The sequence below is a fragment of the Malania oleifera genome, chromosome 2, assembly GCF_029873635.1.
Source record: "Malania oleifera isolate guangnan ecotype guangnan chromosome 2, ASM2987363v1, whole genome shotgun sequence".
NCBI classification, from domain to species: domain Eukaryota; kingdom Viridiplantae; phylum Streptophyta; class Magnoliopsida; order Santalales; family Ximeniaceae; genus Malania; species Malania oleifera.
In genome coordinates this window covers 67,630,252-67,651,199 of record NC_080418.1, presented here as the reverse complement: position 1 = coordinate 67,651,199, position 20,948 = coordinate 67,630,252, and the positions used below count along the sequence as shown (strand labels likewise).

At 36.0% G+C, this 20,948-nt stretch overlaps 1 protein-coding gene across 6 annotated transcripts in view; it reads left to right on the top strand.

Annotated features, from left to right (window-relative positions):
- LOC131148613 (transmembrane E3 ubiquitin-protein ligase FLY1) overlaps nt 1–17,573 on the top strand; it is a 50,121-nt gene extending 32,548 nt beyond the window's left edge. For 4 of the 6 annotated variants that reach the window (XR_009135018.1, XR_009135017.1, XR_009135015.1 and 1 more), the window contains exons 9-15: nt 20–79; nt 252–345; nt 2,084–2,251; nt 4,390–4,718; nt 16,681–16,797; nt 16,905–17,072; nt 17,386–17,573. Coding sequence is in view for 2 of the 6 variants with exons in the window: in XM_058098448.1 (XP_057954431.1) it covers nt 20–79; nt 252–345; nt 2,084–2,251; nt 4,390–4,718; nt 16,681–16,797; nt 16,905–17,006 (870 nt within the window). In the remaining 4 variants the exon portion in view is untranslated. Of the gene's footprint in view, nt 1–19; nt 80–251; nt 346–2,083; nt 2,252–4,389; nt 4,719–16,680; nt 16,798–16,904 lie in introns of all 6 variants that reach the window. The other 2 variants (XM_058098448.1, XM_058098446.1) reach the window with 2 other exon arrangements.
- The last annotated feature ends 3,375 nt before the right edge of the window (nt 17,574–20,948 follow it).

Sequence of the window (20,948 nt, the reverse complement as noted above, 5' to 3'; positions counted from 1 at the left end):
TAACATTTACTTGCATCAGGTTTCTTTCCTTCAAGTTCTTCTATTAATTCGGCAAATGGAACATAGCAACACTCAATCTGTAAGTTATTTTTATTGAGTTCATGCATTGAAAACAAAATTTTTGGGTTCACATGGATGGAATTATTTTGTAAGGTGCCTTGCATGAAAATATAGAAAATTTTTTCATTCACATTGCAGTTTCATGATTTCTCAATAGTAAGTAAATCTTTGTTCTGATAAATTTCTATCAGGGGGCTGCCAAGGTTTCGATTTTAATGATTGGGCAACAAGCTATAATGGATGCTTATCTATGTCTTCTGCATTTGACTGCGGGAATACTAGTTGGTAAGGGTAAAAAGAACTATTACCAGCTTACTTGCGTTACTTAAAAAGAACTAGTACCAGCTTACTTGGATTTCTTGATTGTGGAAAATGCATAGAATACTACAGAGATGATAACTGCCTGCCACAATCAAAGATATCAGTTTGTTATGAGTCTATAATGACTCCATGGATTGCTGAATCATTAGCATTCATGTTTGCATGCACAAGCACCTCTTAATATAGCGGCACCCTAAAAGTGTACGATGATTTCTAGAGGAGTCGATGATTATTTAGGAGAATAATCTGCAGGAGTTTCATGTTGACCATTGGGAATGACCAAGGCTGAACCTAATAAATGCAGTGAGAGTCTGATAAGCAGCTTTAAATCCATCTGTAATTAATATTTGAGAGTAAACAAAGTAGGAGAATTAATACCGCATAAGAGCCAGAATCTGTCTTCTCACACTGTAAATTCATATCTAACCAAAATGGAAACTTAAAACACTTGTATTACTTTTTTCCAACTGTTAAAATATTGCTGAAGGATGGATGGAGAGTGCTATTGGCACAGATTAATAATCTACCTTTTGGCTAGTGCTTTTGTTTTTTTAAAAAATAATTTTACTCCTTATTGGTTACCCTTTTCTGAGCACTAAATTACTCTCATACGTGACTCTAAACACGAGATATAATTTCGTCTTGAAATATATATAACAACTTCTGTTCTAGATTTGGATATATGTATATAGCAGCACTCACTAATGGTTTCATACTGATTCACAACCATGCCATTATGCTTGTCATACCTTCAATTTTTGCATGACTTGCATTTGTAGGACACTCTTGACATAAGTTTCCATTTTGGCCTCCAAGAGTACTTTTTTATAGTCTAGGTCTACAACATACAATTTGAATCTAACTGCAACTAGTAGTTGCCAAAGGGAAGCCTTAGCTTGCCATATCAGTTCTCAGTCACATAAAGAGAGAGAGAGCATTAAATGCTAGTAACAGAAGGAGAGGTAACAGTCTAACATTAGATGAATGCTGACACTTTGGAAATTTATCTAATTGTCAAGCATGTTACTAGTTTCAACAGAGCATTCGAAATGCATCATGTATTTATAGATTTCATTCAATTTCTATATTTTGTCTAGAACTTTGGTTTATTTTTTTTACTAGTCAGAAAATGAAATTGGATATCCAAAGTATTAAAAAAAAAATGTCAATTGAAAGAATTGAAATTGAATGAAATAAAAACTTGAAATAAAAATAATGTTGGTACTATAGCCACATTCTTGTACGTCAGTTACTTATTGGCAGCCCCATGGTTACAGCTTTTCTGATTTTGAAGTTGTGTGTGTGTGTGTGTGTGTGTGTGTTTTTTTTTTTTTAAGGGGATGGGGGTCAATTGATAAGCCCATTGGGCTTGAGCTACACAAGGGAAGGAGGGTAACCCATCGCCTTCCCAATCCCCTTCCTAACCCTTCTACGATTAGAACCTAAGACCTCCAGGAATTTCCAAACTCTGACCATTGGGATGTCTCCTTGGGGACTGAAATTGTGCTCTTGGGATTGTTATATCTGAGTTGTATTTATAACAACCCATTTTGGCTTCATGTTACATGGCTTGCATGCAAGGGCGTATTATCTCATGAATTTATACTTTGTGGCTCAAATGTGCCTCATCTAGTTTTTTTGTGTGCTTTTCATATCTATTAAATCAAGATTCTCACTTGTTCTGTTACTTGTTTGGATGCAGAGTCATTATTTAATGCTTTCGCGACTGCTGCATTTTTCAAGTTTGTAGTGTTCTCAATTTTTGAGATGAGATATCTCCTTGCTATTTGGAAGGCAAGTAGGCCTATGAATAATGGAGAAGGTTGGGAGACAATGAGGCGTGAACTTTCAGTTCTTTACAGCCGTTTCTGTAAGTACTGTTTCTACTGTGAACAGCCTATAAATTCGTGAATTAATACTCTATCCATACCCCCAACACCCCCCTCGACATGTGATTTCTTTAAATAAAGGAAGGAATTTTATGAGGAAGGCGAGCAGTACAAGAAATAAGGCCAAGGACCCCAATAAAATTAGAAGGAAAAATAACAAACAGGAAAGCAAAATCATAATACCAAATTATTCCAATCATGTTGGATGGGTAAGCAAAGATGATTTGACTGAAAACCAAAGAGAAGCAGAGAAGACCACTCTCTACCATTACATTCAAGATGGGAAAAAATCATCTCTGAAGATATGAGCATTTCGCCACCAAGAACTCCAGAAATGGCGAACGCAGAACTACCAAACAATATCTTGGACTTCTTTGACCCTAAATCTTAATGCTTCAAGAGAAAAACATACACCGTGGAAACCAGACATACCAATTTTGCTGAACTGTACTAAATAATGAATCGCATGACTGCTAGACAACAGGGTAATGGAAAAAATATTGCTATCATTACTCTGCTAGTGCGCAACACAATTGTCATGCAAAAGGGCAATGCATAAAAGTGATGCTGATATCTTAATAAGCATCCTCAGTGCAAATACTTTCCTATCACATTTGCATCCTAGTATGAAAATTTGCATCCCATATTAAGCTAGACAACTAACAGTAAACAGCTGCCAGAAGCTGAGTTCGTAATCGGAAAAAAGTTGCATTTAAGTTGATCATTTGACTTGATTCTGTAGTCTGATAGGGATGTATCTTTTTCAAGAGTAGCCCAGTGATCATGTTCGAGAGTTTCTTTGTAGAAATTAAAGTATTACAGTCATAGTTGTTAGAATCTTATAATTCACAATTCAATTCACACAATTCGTATCAATTCCATCCCAAATTGATTCAAGTCTTACTAGTGAATCTAAAAGCAACTGAATCGTTGCTGAATCTATTGATTAACCTCGTGGATCTAAAGAATCGTCTGAATCCATTGATTCACTCGATTCTAGACCTACCATATCTTGCCAACCTGACTAGTTTAAAACTCCAAAAACAAACAGTTCTGATTTTTTATTGCTTTTGTTTTTTCACGATTACCTTCCATTCCTTGTATATGTCAGTTTTATTCTAAAAAAGAGGAGAATTAGAACTCTAGGTCTTATATTGCCTTCACAAAGCCATTCTTCTTTCTTAGAGGAGCATGGTGTTTTATCATTGAGGGGCAGAACACTTATAGGCTAAGGTGGTACACATGTTTCGTTATGTTGTTCAAATTCAAAAGTTGGTTTTTTTAGCAGTTAGTTCAATTACTTTTTTTTAAAGTTAATAACTTTTTTTCTTTTTAATTCGAGAAAGAATATGCATGAATTTTTTTTTTTAAAATGTTGATAAACACTAAAAGTTCATTTTTTTTATTTTTTTATTTTTTATTTTTATTTTTGTTTTTTCTTGATTCCTTTCCTTAAAACAACATGAAGTTCATTTTTTTATTAATATTTCTTGGCTCATTCCCTTTTCATTTGTTTAGGGAAGGCATACATATGAAATATGATTTATTTTCTTGTCAAATTTTATGTGCATTTTACTCTTTTTCTGCTTGTTTGTATATCAATATATGCATGTCATTTAGATTTGATTTGGGAAATTTTTACCAATTCTTACGATTCGATTCTCGATTCTCAATCCCCAAAATTTGAATTTCGATTCATGATTAGAATATTGATTTGACAACAATGATTAAAGTTATTAAAAGAGAATTGTGTTTATATAATTAAAAGATCTGCAGTGAGAACTACAACCTGATCTTAATAATTCAATTGTAGGATGAATTTTATTCCTGCTTAGTACTTGCTAACTGTTGTGGTGGTCAATTGTAATCATTAGTTAATTAATTATTCCTAATTTCAAATTTAAATGATTTCTGGTCTCATCCATTATTTTAAATGTTCTTTGTTGATATCCCCACTCTGACTGTGGGTTTATTTTATTTTATTATTTTTTAAAGATCTTTTGGGACAGTGAGAGATAGATTAAGTAATTGTTTGTCCGATTAAATTACGAGATTGAATTATTAGATTATTTGTATCAAATATCTGTGTTAAATTGACAGATATGTTAACTATGTGCAGACGGTATCCTTTTGGGGGGAATTCTGATCATGTATGAGTTTCACAATTTTCTGCGGCCTATTCTTCTCCTTATGTACTCCTTTTGGATACCTCAAATAATCACCAATGTTATTCGCGATTCAAGAAAACCTTTGCATCCTCATTACATCTTAGGAATGACAGTTACCCGGCTAGCAATCCCGCTATATATATTTGGCTGCCCTAACAACTTCATGCGCATTGAGCCTGACAAGAATTGGTGTATTTGTTTGTGTATATTCATGGGACTCCAAGCATCAATTCTTCTTCTGCAGCACTATTTTGGATCTCGTTGGTTCATTCCTCGCCAGGTTCGATGCAACTTGAATAATTTTTTTCGCAATATTTATGTTTAGAGTGGCTGATATGATGTATGCATGTATAGATGCTATTGTTGCCTAATGAAGATATAAAACCACTGTCTGATTGTGAAAGCTTGCTGCTGGAATTTTCTTTAAAATGACGCATTTTGCATTTTTTGGACAATAGTGACCAACTTGCAACTGTTTTTTTGCGTCGCTGATCTCTTAAATACTATAAACCTATCATGGTCCGCCTTTTCTCTGGACCCCACATATGCAGGAGCTTTGTGCAACAGGCTGCCTTTTTTTTTTTGATTAAATATGTTAAGATATGCCTGTAGTTGATCTGAGAGTCATGCCATGCTTAGACTTTTATGATTTACTGCTCTCAATTTTATTATTTACACCAATGCTCTATCATTCCCATTAATGACAAACAGCAGCAGCAACAACTGTTAATGGTTATTTAGTCATTTAGCATTATTATTATGTGTTAGAGTTTGGTTAGTAAAAAGTGTGAGTCAGTAAGGGTACTATGGTCATTCCTGTTGTACTGGACATATATTATAAATAGAGGGAGAGACCTATCATTGTTTTTAGGTTTTCCATTTTACCCAATTATTCAACATGGTATTAGAGCATGATTCTGAAACCTAAACCCTCATTGTTACCACCACCATCAAATCTGAGGCCTAAAACCCAAAATCTGCTGCATGTCTAGCATCATTGAAGAATTTCCAGCAATAGTATAACCCTAGAAAACAGCCAGCAGCAGCAGAAAGTCAGATCAATCACTGGAATTTTCTGGGTGACACTGCCAGTTCGAGTACATCAAATCTACCATATATTTTGTAAAACCAACACCATAGTCATCCACAGACACTGCCAATCTGTCCCCCACTGAAATCCCATCTCCAGGCAGTGTCCCACGCTCCCTCATGCCCTGGTCAAAGTCTGCCAGGGCCGACCCCACGCACCGGCGCGTGAAGCCACTTTCAGGCATGGTTTTGGCTTGAAATCATCCAGCAGTGATCCAATCCCTCTATTAACATCTTATTGGAGTTCTTCGTGATGTTTTTTGCCCAAAGATCTCACCATTTTTAATTGCTCAGGTGCGGCACCCAACAAATGGTTGTTTGATGCTTCGTGAAGCTGTTTATCAATGGTTATTGAGTTTATTGGATATGAAACAGTGGGATTTGCTGTGTTTTTTGATTCAATGTTCTAACTCCTTCCATGTATCAAAATATCAAGCTGTTGGACATGTGTTTTGCTCAAAGATCCAATCATTGTTGTGATCATGCACTCCTGATAATTCATTAGCTGTTGTTTGGTGTTAGTAACAGTCATTGGTGACTTTCTTGGAGCAGTTGCAGTTCTCATAAGCTGTGTTTGTGAGGCTGTGGCAATGTTATATAAGTTTGCTGGTGATTTTCTCATGGTAGTTTCAGTGGTTCACCTCTCCAATTGTTCCAATGCTGTGTATTGCTTTCTTGGGGCTGTGTCTGAGTTTCTTGGTGCTGTGGCAGCCTTTTACTGATTTATTTGTGACTTTTCATGGTGGGCCACCTTGTTCGTTGTTGGTCCGATTGTTCCAACAATTAATCTTAGGATTATTTGTCTGATTTTGTGAATGTTGGGATGGAGTTTGCAAATCCCAAAGGTATGGTTCCTTCGTTGGTCACTTTTTTGAGTGAGCCGCATATTGTGACTATATCAGAGGAGGAGTATTCAAGGTTTCTACAGTATCAATCATCTCAACAAGCATCTTATCACATTGCATCTTTTGCCCAGAAAGGTAATCCTACAATCTGTAAGCTATTTGGTGTCCTTCCTACTAGTCCTTGGGTTATCGATTTTGCTGTCACTGACCATATAATAGGTGCAAACAACTTCTTTTCTGATCTCTACTATCCTAAAAATCTACCTCAAGTTACCCTTGCTGATGGGTTCACTATTGCTGTTAAGGGGATAGGAACAGTAAATCCTACTTCTATCTCTTTTTCTTCTGCTTTATACATTCCTAAATATCCTTTCAATCTCATGTCAGTTATTAAGCTTACAAAGTCACTAAATTGTTCTATCACATTCTTTCTTGATTCTTTGGTTATTTAGGATCTGAAGAGGAGTAAGACAATTGGCACAAGATGTGAGGTTCGTGGACTACTACTTTGAGTCGCCTTCTCCACCCATTGCCTGCACAATTGCAGCTACACCACTTCAAATCCATTATCACCTTGGTCATTTGACCTTGGGCAAGTTGAAACAGCTAGTTCCTACATTGAGTTCTGTGTCTAATCTTGAGTGTGAATCTTGTCAATTGGGCAAGCATCATCGTGTTCCCTTTGCTTCCCAGGTCAACAAACGGGTGGTTAGTCCTTTCATGCTAGTCCATTTCGATATTTGGGGTCCTAGTTGCGTGACATCAAAGTTGGGGTTTTGATGCTTTGTTACTTTTGTTGATGACTACTTTAGGATGACTTGGTTATATTTAATGAAAGATAGTTCTGAGTTGTTTGATATCTTTTGTGCCTTCTGTTCCCAAATAAAGACTCAATTTGATATGCCAATTAGTATACTTTGTAGTGATAATGCTAAGGAGTACTTTAGTACTCAATTCAGTACTTATATGACTAACTCTGGTATGATCCATCAGTCCTTTTGTGCCCACACTCCACAGAAAAATGGGGTTGCAGAGCGGAAAAACAAACTTATTCTTGAACTCATTCGTACCTTATTGTATCAAATGAATGCCCCCAAAGTTTTTTAGAGTGATGTTGTGCTCATAGCTTGCTCTCTCATCAATAAAATGCCATCCTTTGTCCTTGGTGGTAAAATCCCTTATTCAGTTATCTTCACTATGGCTCCTTTGTTCTCCCTTCCTCCTCGTATGTTCGGTTGTGTGTCCTTTGTCCATCAATTAACTTTGTAAATGGATAAGTTGGGTCTTTGTGCTATCAAATGTATTTTTCTGGGCTATTCCTATACGCAAAAAGGATATTGATGTTATAGTCCTACTTTACATCGATTCTTTGTCTCTGTTGACGTCACCTTCTTTGAGTCTACACCATACAACTCTAATTGCTAGAGTTCTATTGAATTTGATGAGTCCCTTCCTCTGCCTTGCCCTTCAGATCCAAACCTAGTATCTGTGCCCAATCCTCTTATATCCTCATCCAATTTGAGTCCTTCTCGTCGCTTGGATCATTCGAATTTGCAGGTATACACACGGCAACAAGGGGGAAGTGCCTTCTCCAGCTTCTACTACTATGCCTCTAGTTCCCTCGTTGGATGATCTTATTCCCCATGATGTTGATCCTCCTACGGTTGTTTGAAAAGGTAAACGCACTTGCACCCAATATCCAATCTCTAATTTTGTTGGTTATGATTTCTTGTCACCCTCTTATTATTTTTTTGTTAGTACTCTGTCTTCTATTGCTCTTCCAAAATCTATTTCTGAAGCCCTATCCCATTCTGGGTGGAGGACAACAATGGTTGAAGAGATGCATGCACTACATGATAATGATACTTTGGATTTGGTACTTATTCCTCTTGATAAGTTTGCGCTTGGTTGTTGTTGAGTGTACAATGTGAAAATCAATCTTGATGGTTCTATAGCTCGTTTGAAGGCTCGCTTTGTTGCTGAGGGGTATAGACAGGTGTATGGTTTGGATTATTCAAACACATTCTCTCCAATCGTTAAACTTGCCTCAGTGCATTTATTCATTTCTTTAGCTACCACTTATCATTGGCCTTTACATCAGTTAGATGTGAAAAATACTTTCCTACATGATGATATTCATGAAGAGGTATATATAGAGCAACTGCCTGGGTTTGTTGCTTAGGAGGGGTTAGGCTTAGTACATCGACTTAGTAAATCATCGTATGGATACAAATAGTCTCCAAGAGCATGGTTTGGTCATTTTAGTGCTGTGGTTCTTGAGTTTGGCCTCAACCGGTGTGCAATGAATAGATCATGAGTAACACACCTGTGCAGTTGGAGAAGTGCTTCTAGGTTTCACTGGCGAAGAAGCTTTGTTATCTTTTTATTTTCTTTTCTTCTCTCCATCTCTTCTTTTCTCGATGGATTTGGTATCTAGTTGCAAAAAGGGGGGGGGGGGGTTCGCCATGTTCACGGAGGACGATAATCCCGAAGGTTCCTGTAGTTTTTTGAGAAAGTTTGAAGATTAACTCAGAGTGGTTAATATATGCTCAAGAATGGGGGGTTCTATTTTCTTTTTTGTAGAATCCAAGACTTTTGAATTCTCAGTTGAGGATGGTGGTGCTTATTTCATGTTACACATTTTTGAGTGAAATCGATACTCTCTTCGATCAGTTTGCATGGGCAAAGAGAGTGCAAAACATTTGCTAGATATTGTGGAGGAGCTAATGTCCAATGTAATTCCTGGTAATTTTGCAAGAACATTCGGAGATGGTGAGAAAGTATTTATTTTGCATTTGGGATCCAATGCACATAGTTGTTTTTTAATGATCTTGGAACTTATTCATGGCCGAAGGAAAGGATTTATGGTGGTGCCAGAAGGAAAACTTGGAAGTGGGTGGAGAGGGTTTGGACTTCATCTTCGGAAAGCCATTGCTCCTGAGACGTTAGCCAGCAAACAGTCCTTAGCCAGCAAAAAAACATCCAAAACTTTTCTGTTGGCAGTGGTGGAGGGAGGTCGGAGAGACGGTGGTAGCAAGAATGGAAAGCAATTAATGCCATATTCTCAAAATTCAAAATTGAGAAATTGCAGCCACGATATGCGTGATTTGAGTGCTGGGAAGGAACAAGCAAAATCAAAGGCTAATGTTTCGTTGGAACTTATTGAGAATGTTTGTGGTGACCCAAATGTATCTCTGAACATAAGCCTCAAATTACATAGTGGGCCGGATGGAGAATGGGAGGTAATATGGTCCAAAGTTACTCAAGCTCAGGAAATGGGATGTAGAGAAGATCAAGGAAAACAATAAAAGTTTTAAGTCCAAAGCTCCCTTCAAGCCGAAGCCCATACCCAAGCCCAAGCATCTCAGTTTGGCGGCCCAAATCAACACAAAACCTTCAAAACAATAAGACCCAGAGTCCAGAATCGTCATCTTTAGCCTTGGGGAGTTTAGCGAGAAGGGGCGATGTTGTGGTTTTCGATGCGAAGCAATCTAAAGTTGATCACTGAAGCGAGTCGATGCTAGCTCAATCGATGAAATCTTCCGATGACATCGGGACTGATAGTATCGGCACCGATGAACCCGATAATGAGCTCTTAGGTTCCGAAGATATCGATTACTTAGGCTATGATGAGGCCGATAAAGAGTGCCTCAACACCGGTGAGTCAGCAAACACAACCGATGGTGAGGAAAACTTGTAGTGAGACATTCAGTTGATTCTTCAAGAACATTTTGGTAATATTTTCAAGAAGTGGGGAAATTCTGAGCAGTGGGTGCTTAAGCTGTGATATGGAAGAAGATTTGTTGTTCCAATTCAGATTTCTTTGCCACCTGATGAAGTCACAGAGGGTTGGAAGAGCAAAACCAAGTGTCCTTGGTTCCGTTGAAGCCTGTAGATATTTTGGAGGATTGGGCTTTGAACAATGATTCAGAGGTTGCTAAACTACCTAACAAGAGGGGTTTGTCACGTTAAGCAGCGGAACCACTAGCCTATTCTTTACCCTTGACTATGGAAGGATAGGAAGTTGTGGATGTGGAGAGTCCAGTTAAGGAAGTACATTATTTCGAATGGTTCCAAAGAAGATTTAAAGGGTTTGAAAATTTTTTGGCATGTCCTTACAAGGTTTGGAAAATCAAGTAACCACTTTTTTGCTGACGGTTGAGGCGGAATTACACCGTTGGGCTACTTTGGAAAAAAAATGCACACGACTTGAAGAGAACTGGTGCCAAAGGTTTAAGAGAACTTAAAGGTTTATTCAGTTCAATTAATTATGGTTCCACTTCATCTAGGTGCAGTGGAATTAATAGGGAAGGGGCTCTCTCTGTTTCTAAATGAATCTGAAAATACTTAATTGGAATGTCAGAGGATTGAATGAGGTTGAGAAGAGGCTTTAGATTCGTAATTTGTTGTGTACATGGAAACCTGATAATTTATGTTTTCAAGAGACTAAACTTGAATGGATTACTAGAGGAATTGTCCGAAGTATATGGAGTTGTCCTTATGTAGACTGGTTGTATTTAGGTTTAGAAGGTGCTTCTGGAGGTATTGTTCTGATGCGGGATTGAAGAGTAGTGGAAAAGGTGGAGGAAGCAGTGGGGTATTTTTCCGTTTCATACAAATTTAAAAATGTTGGTGATCAATTTGAGTGGGCTTTCTTAGGTGTTTATGGGCCAAATTTGAACAAGAGGCGTAGGAAAATGTGGGAGGAGCTGGCAGGGCTGATTAGTTGGTGGGATTCACCATGGTGCCGAGGAGGTGATTTCAATAATATTCGCCTCCCATTAGAAAGGCTAGGGGCTGTAAGTTATACTCGGGCTATGCATGAATTTTCGGATTTTATCTCTTTTCATGGGCTGATGGATATATCTATGGAAGTGAAGGAGTGGTGGGCATCCTATTCGTTCCAAGGAAATCTTAGTTTCATACTAGCTAAGAAATTGGCAGCATTGAAGTTGGATTTAAAAAAGTGGAACGAGAAGGAATTTGGGAATGTCAATGTTAAGATATAGCAACTTTGGAACAAATTGAATGACTTGGATGTTAGAGAGGAAACTCATCCTTTAACAACTGAGGAAAAGTTAGAACAAGCTACTCTCCGCACCAATATTGAAAAGCTCACTCTTTTAGAAGAGATTAGTTGGAGGCAGAAGTCTAGGGTGTTACATTTGAAGGAGGGGGATGCAAATACCAAATTTTTCCATAGAATGCCTAATTCTAATAGAAGAAATAATGGTATTGAGAGCCTTGTGGTTGATGGTGCCTTGTCTTTCGATCAAGGTATGATTGCTAATTACATCACTCAATTTTTCATGAATTTATACTCTGAGCAACAAGTTAGTCGATCATTCCTAGAAGTCTTAGTATTTCCAAGAATATCTGTTGATAATGCAGATTGGCTAGATAGACCATTTGAGGAGGTGGAAATTTTTGATGTCATAAAAAATTTTAATGGTGATAAATCGCCTGGACCAGGTGGATTTACAATGGCCTTCTTCCAAGCTTGCCGGGGGATTCTCAAACCTGACCTTATGGCTGTGTTCCATCATTTTTTTTGCTAAAGGCCATCTTGAGAAAAGCCTGAATGCTACTTTCATCACTCTCATTCATAAAAAAAATGAAGCAATTGAAGTAAACGATTTTGGCCGTATTAGTCTTGTTTTGTTGGGGGGGGGGGGGGGGGGGGGTTGTAAGATCATTGCTAAGGTCTTAGCCACCAAACTTCGCACGGTTATGGAAGATATAATTTCAGCTTCACAGAATGCTTTTGTGAGGAACAGGCAGATTCTTGACCCTGTACTTATTGCTAATGAATGCCTTGATAGTAGATTGAAAACTGGGGTGCCAGGGCTACTTTGCAAATTAGATGTTGAGAAGGCTTTTGATCATGTAAATTGGGGTTTTCTTATGAAGTTACTAGAACGGGGTGGGTTCTCTGCCAAATGGAGGCGGTGGATTTTCTTTTGTATATCTACTGTCCGTTTCTCCATTCTGATAATTGGCACTACTTGTGGGTTTTTTGAGAGCTCTAGGGGGTTAAGACAAGGTGACCCATTGTCTCCTCTGTTGTTTGTCTTGGTTATGGAAGCCCTGGGGAGAATGTTGGATAAAGCTGTCTATGATGGTCACATGTCAGGCTTTGGCGTGGGGCGTATAGAGGGAAGAGCTTTGGTGGTGTCTCATCTTCTCTTTGTGGACGATACACTAATTTTTTGTGATGCTGATCTGGATCAGATTTTGTTTCTCCGTGTGATTCTTATGTGGTTTGAGGCGGTCTCTGGTTTAAAGATAAATTTGGTCAAGTCAGAGTTGGTTTCTGCTGGTACGGTGTTTAATTTTGATTTATTCTTGCACGTCCTTGGCTGCAAACAAGGTAATCTTCCTATGAAATATTTGGGTCTTCCTTTGGGAGCCAAATTCAAGGATAAGACAATATGGAATATAATTTAGGAGAAGATAAAACGAAGGTTAGCAGGGTGGAAACGTTTGTACTTATCTAAGGGAGGTAGAGTTGCATTAATTAAAAGCACTCTCTAATTTACCCACTTACTTTCTATCTTTATTTCCTATTCCTGCTACTGTGGCTAACTGTATTGAGAAACTTCAAAGGAATTTTTTATGGGGTGGCATTGGTGATGAACCACAATTCCATTTGGTTAAATGGGATGCTGTTTGCTCTCCCATTTCTTCGGGTGGTTTGGGGATAAGGAAGGTAAGACAGTTTAATGAAGCTTTGCTTGGGAAGTGGTTATGGAGATTTGGGATGGAGAAGGCTGCTTTTTGGAGGCAAGTGATAGGGGTGAAATACAGCTGTGAATGGGGTGGTTGGTGTTCTAGGCCTGTTAATGGTCCACATGGTGTTGGCTTGTGGAAAAATATTAGTCAGGGATGGCCTTCTTTTTCTGGTCACGTTCTATACAATATTGGAAATGGGTCTAAGGTGAAATTTTGGCAAGACCATTGCTGTGGTGAGACGTCTCTTGCAGTCAGCTAGCCTGATCTGTATAGATTTTGCCGAGATAAAGAAGCTGGTGTGGCTGAGCTTATGAAGTTTGATAATGGAGTCTTGTTTTGGGATGTAAGTTTTTTTAGGGGTATGCATCTTCGGGAATTAGAGGCCTTGACTTGTTTTATGGATACCATATTTGGTGCATCGGTGAAGAGGTTGGTGAGGATAAGATGTGCTGGAAATCTGATAGAGAGAAAGGTTTCTTGGTTAAAGGTTATTATGGTATTTTAATGGGCTCCAAAGATTGTGGCTTTCCTTGGAAGAGTATTTGGAAACAGAAAATTCCATCTAGAGTAGCTTTTTTCGTTTGGATTGTTGCTTTGGGGAAATGTTTAACGATTGACAATTTATGAAAAAGAAAGGTTTGGATATTGAATTGTTGCTACATGTGCAAGTGTAATAATGAGACGGTTGATCATCTTTTTATTCATTGTCCGGTTGCAATGGACTTGTGGGTTATGGTGTTGGATTTGTTTGGAGTGAGCTGGGTTATGCCGCAATCTGTAATGGGACTTCTAGTATGTTGGCAAGGCATTTGGTCGTTATCGAAATGGGTTTATTTGGTTGATAGTTCCTTATTGTTTATTGTGGTGTCTTTGGAGGGAGAGAAATAGTAGGTGTTTTGAAGATAAGGAAAGATCCATTTCAGACCTGAAGCTATTTTTCTTTACAACTTTGATGGATTGGTTGGCTGCTTTGCGAAACCAATTTTTTCTTCTGTTTTTGAGTTACTAGATTCTTGTAATTTCTGTTTTTGATTTGTTTACCCCATGTACACTCCTTGTGTATTTGGTGTTCATTTTGATATCAATAAATTTATTACTTATCAAAAAAAAAAAATGAATATATCACTATATTTTATTGTCATACTCCATCTGGCAAGATTCAGCTTCTTGTGTATGTGGATGACATTGTGATCACTAGTCATGATGATCGAGACATTCAAGACCTAAAGCTTTTTCTACAGTGTTAAGTTTTAGACCAAGGACTTGGGACCATTGGAGTACTTGGGTATAAAGTATCGAGATCTCGTATGGGAATTGTCTTGTCACAGAGGAAGTATGTTCTTGATCTTTTAGATGAGATGGGGCTGTTGGGATCCAAACCTATTGATACACCCATGTATCCCAATAGTAAGTTAGTGCTAGATATGGGTGATTTGTTGCCTAACCCAAAGTCGGTATTGGAGACTTATTAGAAAGTTGAATTATCTCACACTCGCTTGACCAGATATATCCTTTGCAACAAGTTTTGTGAGTCAGTTTCTCGATTCCCTGAGAACAAGTCATTGGGATGCAGTAATTCACATTTTGAGACATCTCAAGGGTGTTCTAGGGAGGTCTTTTATATTAGGATTGGGGTCACACTCATTCAATCATATACAGATGCATATTGGGTCGGTCACCTTCTGGCCAAAGATCCACAACTGGGTATGGTATCTTTGTTGGTGGTAATTTGGTGTCTTGGAAAAGTAAGAAACAAACTGTGGTGGCTAGGTTGAGTGCTGAATCAGAATACAAGGCTATGACGCATACTACATGTGAACTTTGTTTGGCTGAAGAACATGTTGAAAGAACTAGGTTTTTCATATTCTCAACCTATGGAGTTGATGTGTTATAATTGAGTTGCTATTCATATTGCCTCTAACCTTGTCTTTCATGGGCGGACAAAGCATATTAAAGTTGATTGCCATTTTATTCAAGAGAAAAACTTGTACAGAAGCTCATTACAACCACTCATGTAAAGTATGAATTTCAGCTCGTTGATTTGTTCACTAAAGCCTTGGGAGCTGCTCATGTGAAATTCATTTGTAACAAGTTAAGAGCATATGATATATATGCTCGAACTTAAGGGGGAGTGTTAATGGTTATTTAGTCATTTAGCATTATTATTATGTGTTAAGAGTTTGGTTAGTAATAAGTGTAAGGGTATTATGGTCATTCCTATTGTACTTGACATATATTATAAATAGAGGGAGAGACCTATCATTGTTTTTAGGTCTTCCATTTTACCCAATTATTCAACAACAACAAAGATGTGATCCCCATTAGGTTAAGTTGCCTATATGAATCCTTGTCCACCACTAATCAATTGAATGCAGCCTCACTTTTGTATTGTATTTCTATGTCCTTGTAAGGATGTAGCACTTTGTGCTGCAGTACGGTAAAGTTTTAGCTTATTGCATTCAATTGAGTGGTAGTTACTTTTTCACAAAAATCTATTTGAAGCATTGAAGAATTATGACGAGTTTGGGTCACTTTCTGCATGGCAATGAATTACCTTTTCACTTGGTTTATTCTGCATGACCCATGTAAAACTTTTCTCAACCATTGGGATTGGGTGCATAAATTTGCTTACAAATTTTGGGTGTTTTTTGTGGTTAACAAGGTTAATGATTAGAATTGAACAATTTTTTGGTGCCTTAGGTTAGAAAGATTAGTGATTATAACTGAACTCTGCAAGCATCATTCTTTGTTTTTCACTGTTGTTTCTACTTTATTTTTTATTTTTATTTTTGTAAAATGGACATGGAAAGGAAGATACAATAAATGTTTTATATTTGGGAGTTTGTGGAATCTGAACCATTCACTTGGTTTTGAACTGTTATAATAATGCCACATAATGTGGCCTGCATCTACTCGCGAGAGCGTGTGGGAGCTAGATAGGCATGATTTTTTTTTAGCTCCACGTGGAATTATCTTGGATGGATATGGAAAGGGAGATACAATAAATGTTTGTGCTTGGGAGTTTGTGGAATCTGAACCATTCGCTTGTTTTTTAACTGTTCTAATAATGCCACATAATGTGGCCTGGGTCTACTCGCAATGGCGTGTGGGAACTAGATAGGCATGATTTTTTTTAGTTCCGTGGGAATTATCTTGGACAGTCTGTATCTGATGTTAAATGGAGATTTTTTAACGGAGAAAAGTTGCTTCCCAACGATCATTGCAATTGTCTTGCAACGATGTTAACCTGGTTTCTTTACACTTGATAACAAAATTCCTTGTCTCATGAAACCTAAAATGGGGAGATGCAGCATTTGTGTCCAAGCATTGATGTTTGTGTTTTACTGCGGCCACACCATTGATGCAGGCAGAGGTACTCAGTTGTCATCGTTTATAATTGGGAGTATGATAGCTGCTTGACTCTGTTATTTGTCAGACTTAACAAACCCAGTATGTGCTGTTTTATGTAGGATGTTGAACGAAAAATTATATTTTGCATAACTAGTATTAATTTTTTTTCGAAAGTCTTATGTTACTGCTTTTATTAAAACCCGACTTTGATATTGTGATTGACAGATCCTGCCTGAGAAATATAGCTATCATCGAAGGATCAATCAGGGTACAAATCATGGTACAGATTGTGTCATTTGCATGACTGCCATTGATGTCAGGCAGCATTCTAATGATTGTATGGTATGCTACTGGGATAATATGCTATTTTGTATCTAGTTGTTGATGCAGTGTCATATTTTTTTTTTGAACCTCACCACTATATCTCAAGTTTCAAAAATTTCCAACAGGTTACACCGTGTGATCATTTTTTCCATTCTGGTTGCCTGCAAAGGTGGATGGATATTAAGATGGAATGTCCGACGTGCAGGCGCCAGCTACCACCAGCCTAGGGAGTTCTTCCACTTTTTGTTTATATCATTTAGGATCAGCTAACATTGTCCAACCTGTAAATTGTGGTAATATATTTATTTTTTACGAATATGGATTTAGAGTAATTTTTTTTATCAACAATTTAGAGTTGTTAGAGCTTTGAAAGTTTTCAAAATTCTGATTAGTTTCATTGAAAAGTGAAGCATGTTGTTATCTGTAATTTGATTACAGTGGAGCACCAGTGATGAAATTTGAACACTATAAAGTTCGTATTCAATTTTGGAAGAATGTCTATAAAGAAAAAATATATGCAATTTTTAGTGATTGCAATGCCTTTTTCATTATTGCTCTTTGTTTTGCACACGTGTATCCACTATTTTGATCAACGTTTTCCCACAGGCGAAAACCAAGATGATTCTGGTTGACAACGCTCTGGAAGATGGCTGAGATATCACATGATTTTTAGAACATCACAGATGGCGCAAGATAGATTATAGTCAACAAAATTCATGTATTGTTTTGTATAATGTGTAGAATATGTTTTTATTTTTGGCAATTAATAACAGGTGCAAATCATTTCTATTCCACCTTTGTGTTTCGCATTATATTTGTCTTTATTTTGTTTTGATCTTTCTTTCCATTAGGTTACTGGTTTTTACCATGCACATCTATTGCCAAGTTGATGGCATTGCAGGTTCAAGTCAACTAAATTTTTATGTTCTACTTCTACACATGGTTAACCTTGGATTGGGCTGTTAGTTGTGGAAACGGGCTGCAATGATTTTTGGCAAGAAGGTAAGAATGAGCCAAACGAGGACTTGTGAATATGGTTTGGAAAAAGCATTAAAGAGTTAAAAGTAGGAAAGATATCTACAAAAAGTTGAATTTTCAAGTTCATGAACATTTTTCTCTGGAGTCTTGAATGGCCTGCTGGGAAATAGAGATCATAGTGGGGTTCAACATCTCCAGAGAAGTTTATTTCTTGCTTTTGATGCATGGCGCGGATAGTGGAGCAGCATGCAAGCTTGTAGGATTCCTCTAATGGAGATGCAGCTGTTCAAATTTGATGCAGCTCTCCAAAGTTGTATTTCCTTGGGTCGACGTGAAAGTATCATATTTTAAGATTTTCCAATTCCCCTGCTCCCTAGGCGGAGGGCAAAAACTTATCAAGCAAATTATGAGGACTATTTAGTATCACCGTTAAAAATTATAAAAATAAAAATAAAAACTTATAATTGAAAGCCTGCAACATAATTAGTTTTTTTTTTTAATTAAAGAAAATTTAAAACTCGCCTAAATATATAATTAATTTTGTCCTTAAATCAAAAAATAATTGAAAGTTCAAAATTAAAGATGTTACAATAAAAATATAAATTATTATAATTATTTTAATTAATATACTTTAAAATTTACTTAACAATAAGAAACTTATTGTACATGGCCCTCCAAAAATAGTAAATATGTCATGTAAGTAGCTTTTTTTTAAAAATAAAAAATAAAAAATTTTATGGATATTTATTGTAGTTGTAATATTTTATGGACAATAACCTCTTCCAAGGTTTGAGGAACATTTCTTAAGGTTTTAAAAATTTTAGGGACTTTTTTTGAAGTTTTTAGAATCTCAAGAACCTCCCTTGAGGTAGGTTTATTATCAAGAAAAGATATAAACCTTCCCCTTATAGTTTACTTAAAGACAAATCTTTCAGAGGAGAGATTTGTATCTTTCGACAAATCTCAAGGGAGATTTTTGATATTTTTGAAAACTTAGAGATGATCTTTGAGATTTTTGAAATCTCAAGAAACAACACTGTATTTTTTTCAAATCTTAATTCTCGATGTTAAAGTATATTGGCATTTGGCAATATATATATATAATCACAAGGAATCACCAAGAGTCACTCTCCACAAGGCACCACTACAAGATGTTGGAGAGACCTCTTTGAATTCTGGAAGACTAATAAATCTGTATTTAAATTTTCTGGTATCTATACAATCTGAAAAACAGTTTGATTTGCTTTAAATGATGCAATTTCTGTACACTTACCTTTCCAATGACCTTCTAAAGGACTTCCTTAGAATTTTATCTTATCTAAAATAGATCTTTCAAATATAATTAATTGTATCTAATTTCGATTGAATTTACTTTTTGTTTTAATTTATAATTCTATTAGTATGATAAATTATATATATATATATATATAAAAGCTATGTTTGGTCTTATTTTAGAAGATAAAAATATTTTTTCCATATAATAATTATTAATTTATACTATTTGTACTTTTAAATGTATCCTAGATTAAAATAATATAATTAATACATTAAATTAAATATATGATACTATTTAAGAATATGATAATATAATTAAAATTATTATAAATAATATAATAAATTAATATATATAGTACTAGTTAAGAGGGCCACGGTACAAGTTCTTCAAATTCTAAGCAATGATATATATATATATATATATATAGTTATATTATCGTATAATAATTAAATTATTCTATATTAGTGTAGAAACAATTTTGTGCAACGAACTCATCTTTTTCAAGTTAAATTGTTAGTGTTATGTGGTTGATAGGAGTGAAATTAGGTAGAAAATTTTGTGAGCGAGTGAATTAATGGTATTGATTAAGGTACTGTTGAATTGTGAAAATAATTATTTTTAAAATTTTAAACAATTATGAAATGACATAATATTTTCTAAGTATTAAACATATCTATTGAAAGTTGAAAAATAATGTGGAAATTTATAATGTTTAAATAAATGAAAAGTTTAAAGTATTTTGCACATCCGAATATCAGCACTTATAGATAATTTGCATGAAATTTTTATTATTTTATTATTAATATAATATGAGTTTAAATAATCCTATATTATGACCACAATATAAATGTAAATTTTGTGCACATTTTAAAATAATTAAAATTTATTACTAATTTATAGAGGATAGGATTTTTTACGTGCATCATGCACAATATGTATTGATTGCTTGTTAATGATTGAATGTAAGTAGGACTTGTATGCATTCTACACACCCTAGATCAATTTAATGAAAACAAGATTTATGTGTCGACGCCGAATTTTGTCCAAGGGTGTTGTTGAAGAGGGAATGGTGGTTCCCAAATGAGAAAGAAAGAGGGTTTGATGAATAGAGGTAAAAACATTTGAAAATGGAGTCGCCACCTTATTTATTTTTTTTTTTTAATACAGGAAAAATAAAGAAAAACCCTATAAAAGATTTGTGAAAACTAGAAAATGAGTTCGGGACTATATTTGTGTGTGGGGAAGGTGATTAGCCAATCATCTTAATGATGATTGGCCTTTCAGTACCCCTAATGACACTTATTCGTAGAACGGTTACCACAATTACATAGGTGTTGCCTTCAAATAGAAAAGATAAAATAGAAAGTAAAAGAGGAAAGACCTCTTTTTGTTCATCCAATGATGAAATTAATGTCCGAACACTCCAGTATGGATTCAAGAAGCTCAAAGTATCGCTCTAAAAAGGGTTGGTCATAAAACCTTATGTTTTTTTTAATTTATTTTTTATTTTATGAAAACATGATGATGGTACTGATGATGATGAAAAACCTATTGGTTGCTGGACTTGTATTACCGACTTGGAAAACCAAAGTTTTAAGAAAAGGAGACCGAGCTTGTATTATTGGTATTTTAAAAAGAGTAGATGAAATGGAGGAGTTTGAAATAAGAATTTGAGTTGAAATGTGGTGAGATGCATGAATTTTGAAAATCTAGGGTTTCATCATCTACCATATTGAAAAACAAGAAAAACACTGCAAAACATGTATCTTTGGAACTTTTGAAAATCTATCTGAGAAAGGAAGACTCTGACACCAAATAAACCAAACATGGTTTGCTTGATCTAGTTTTGTTGGTCGGGGTCCTTAATCCTTTTCAAATCGATCATACGATTTTCGAAGATTCAGATCCCTGCCTT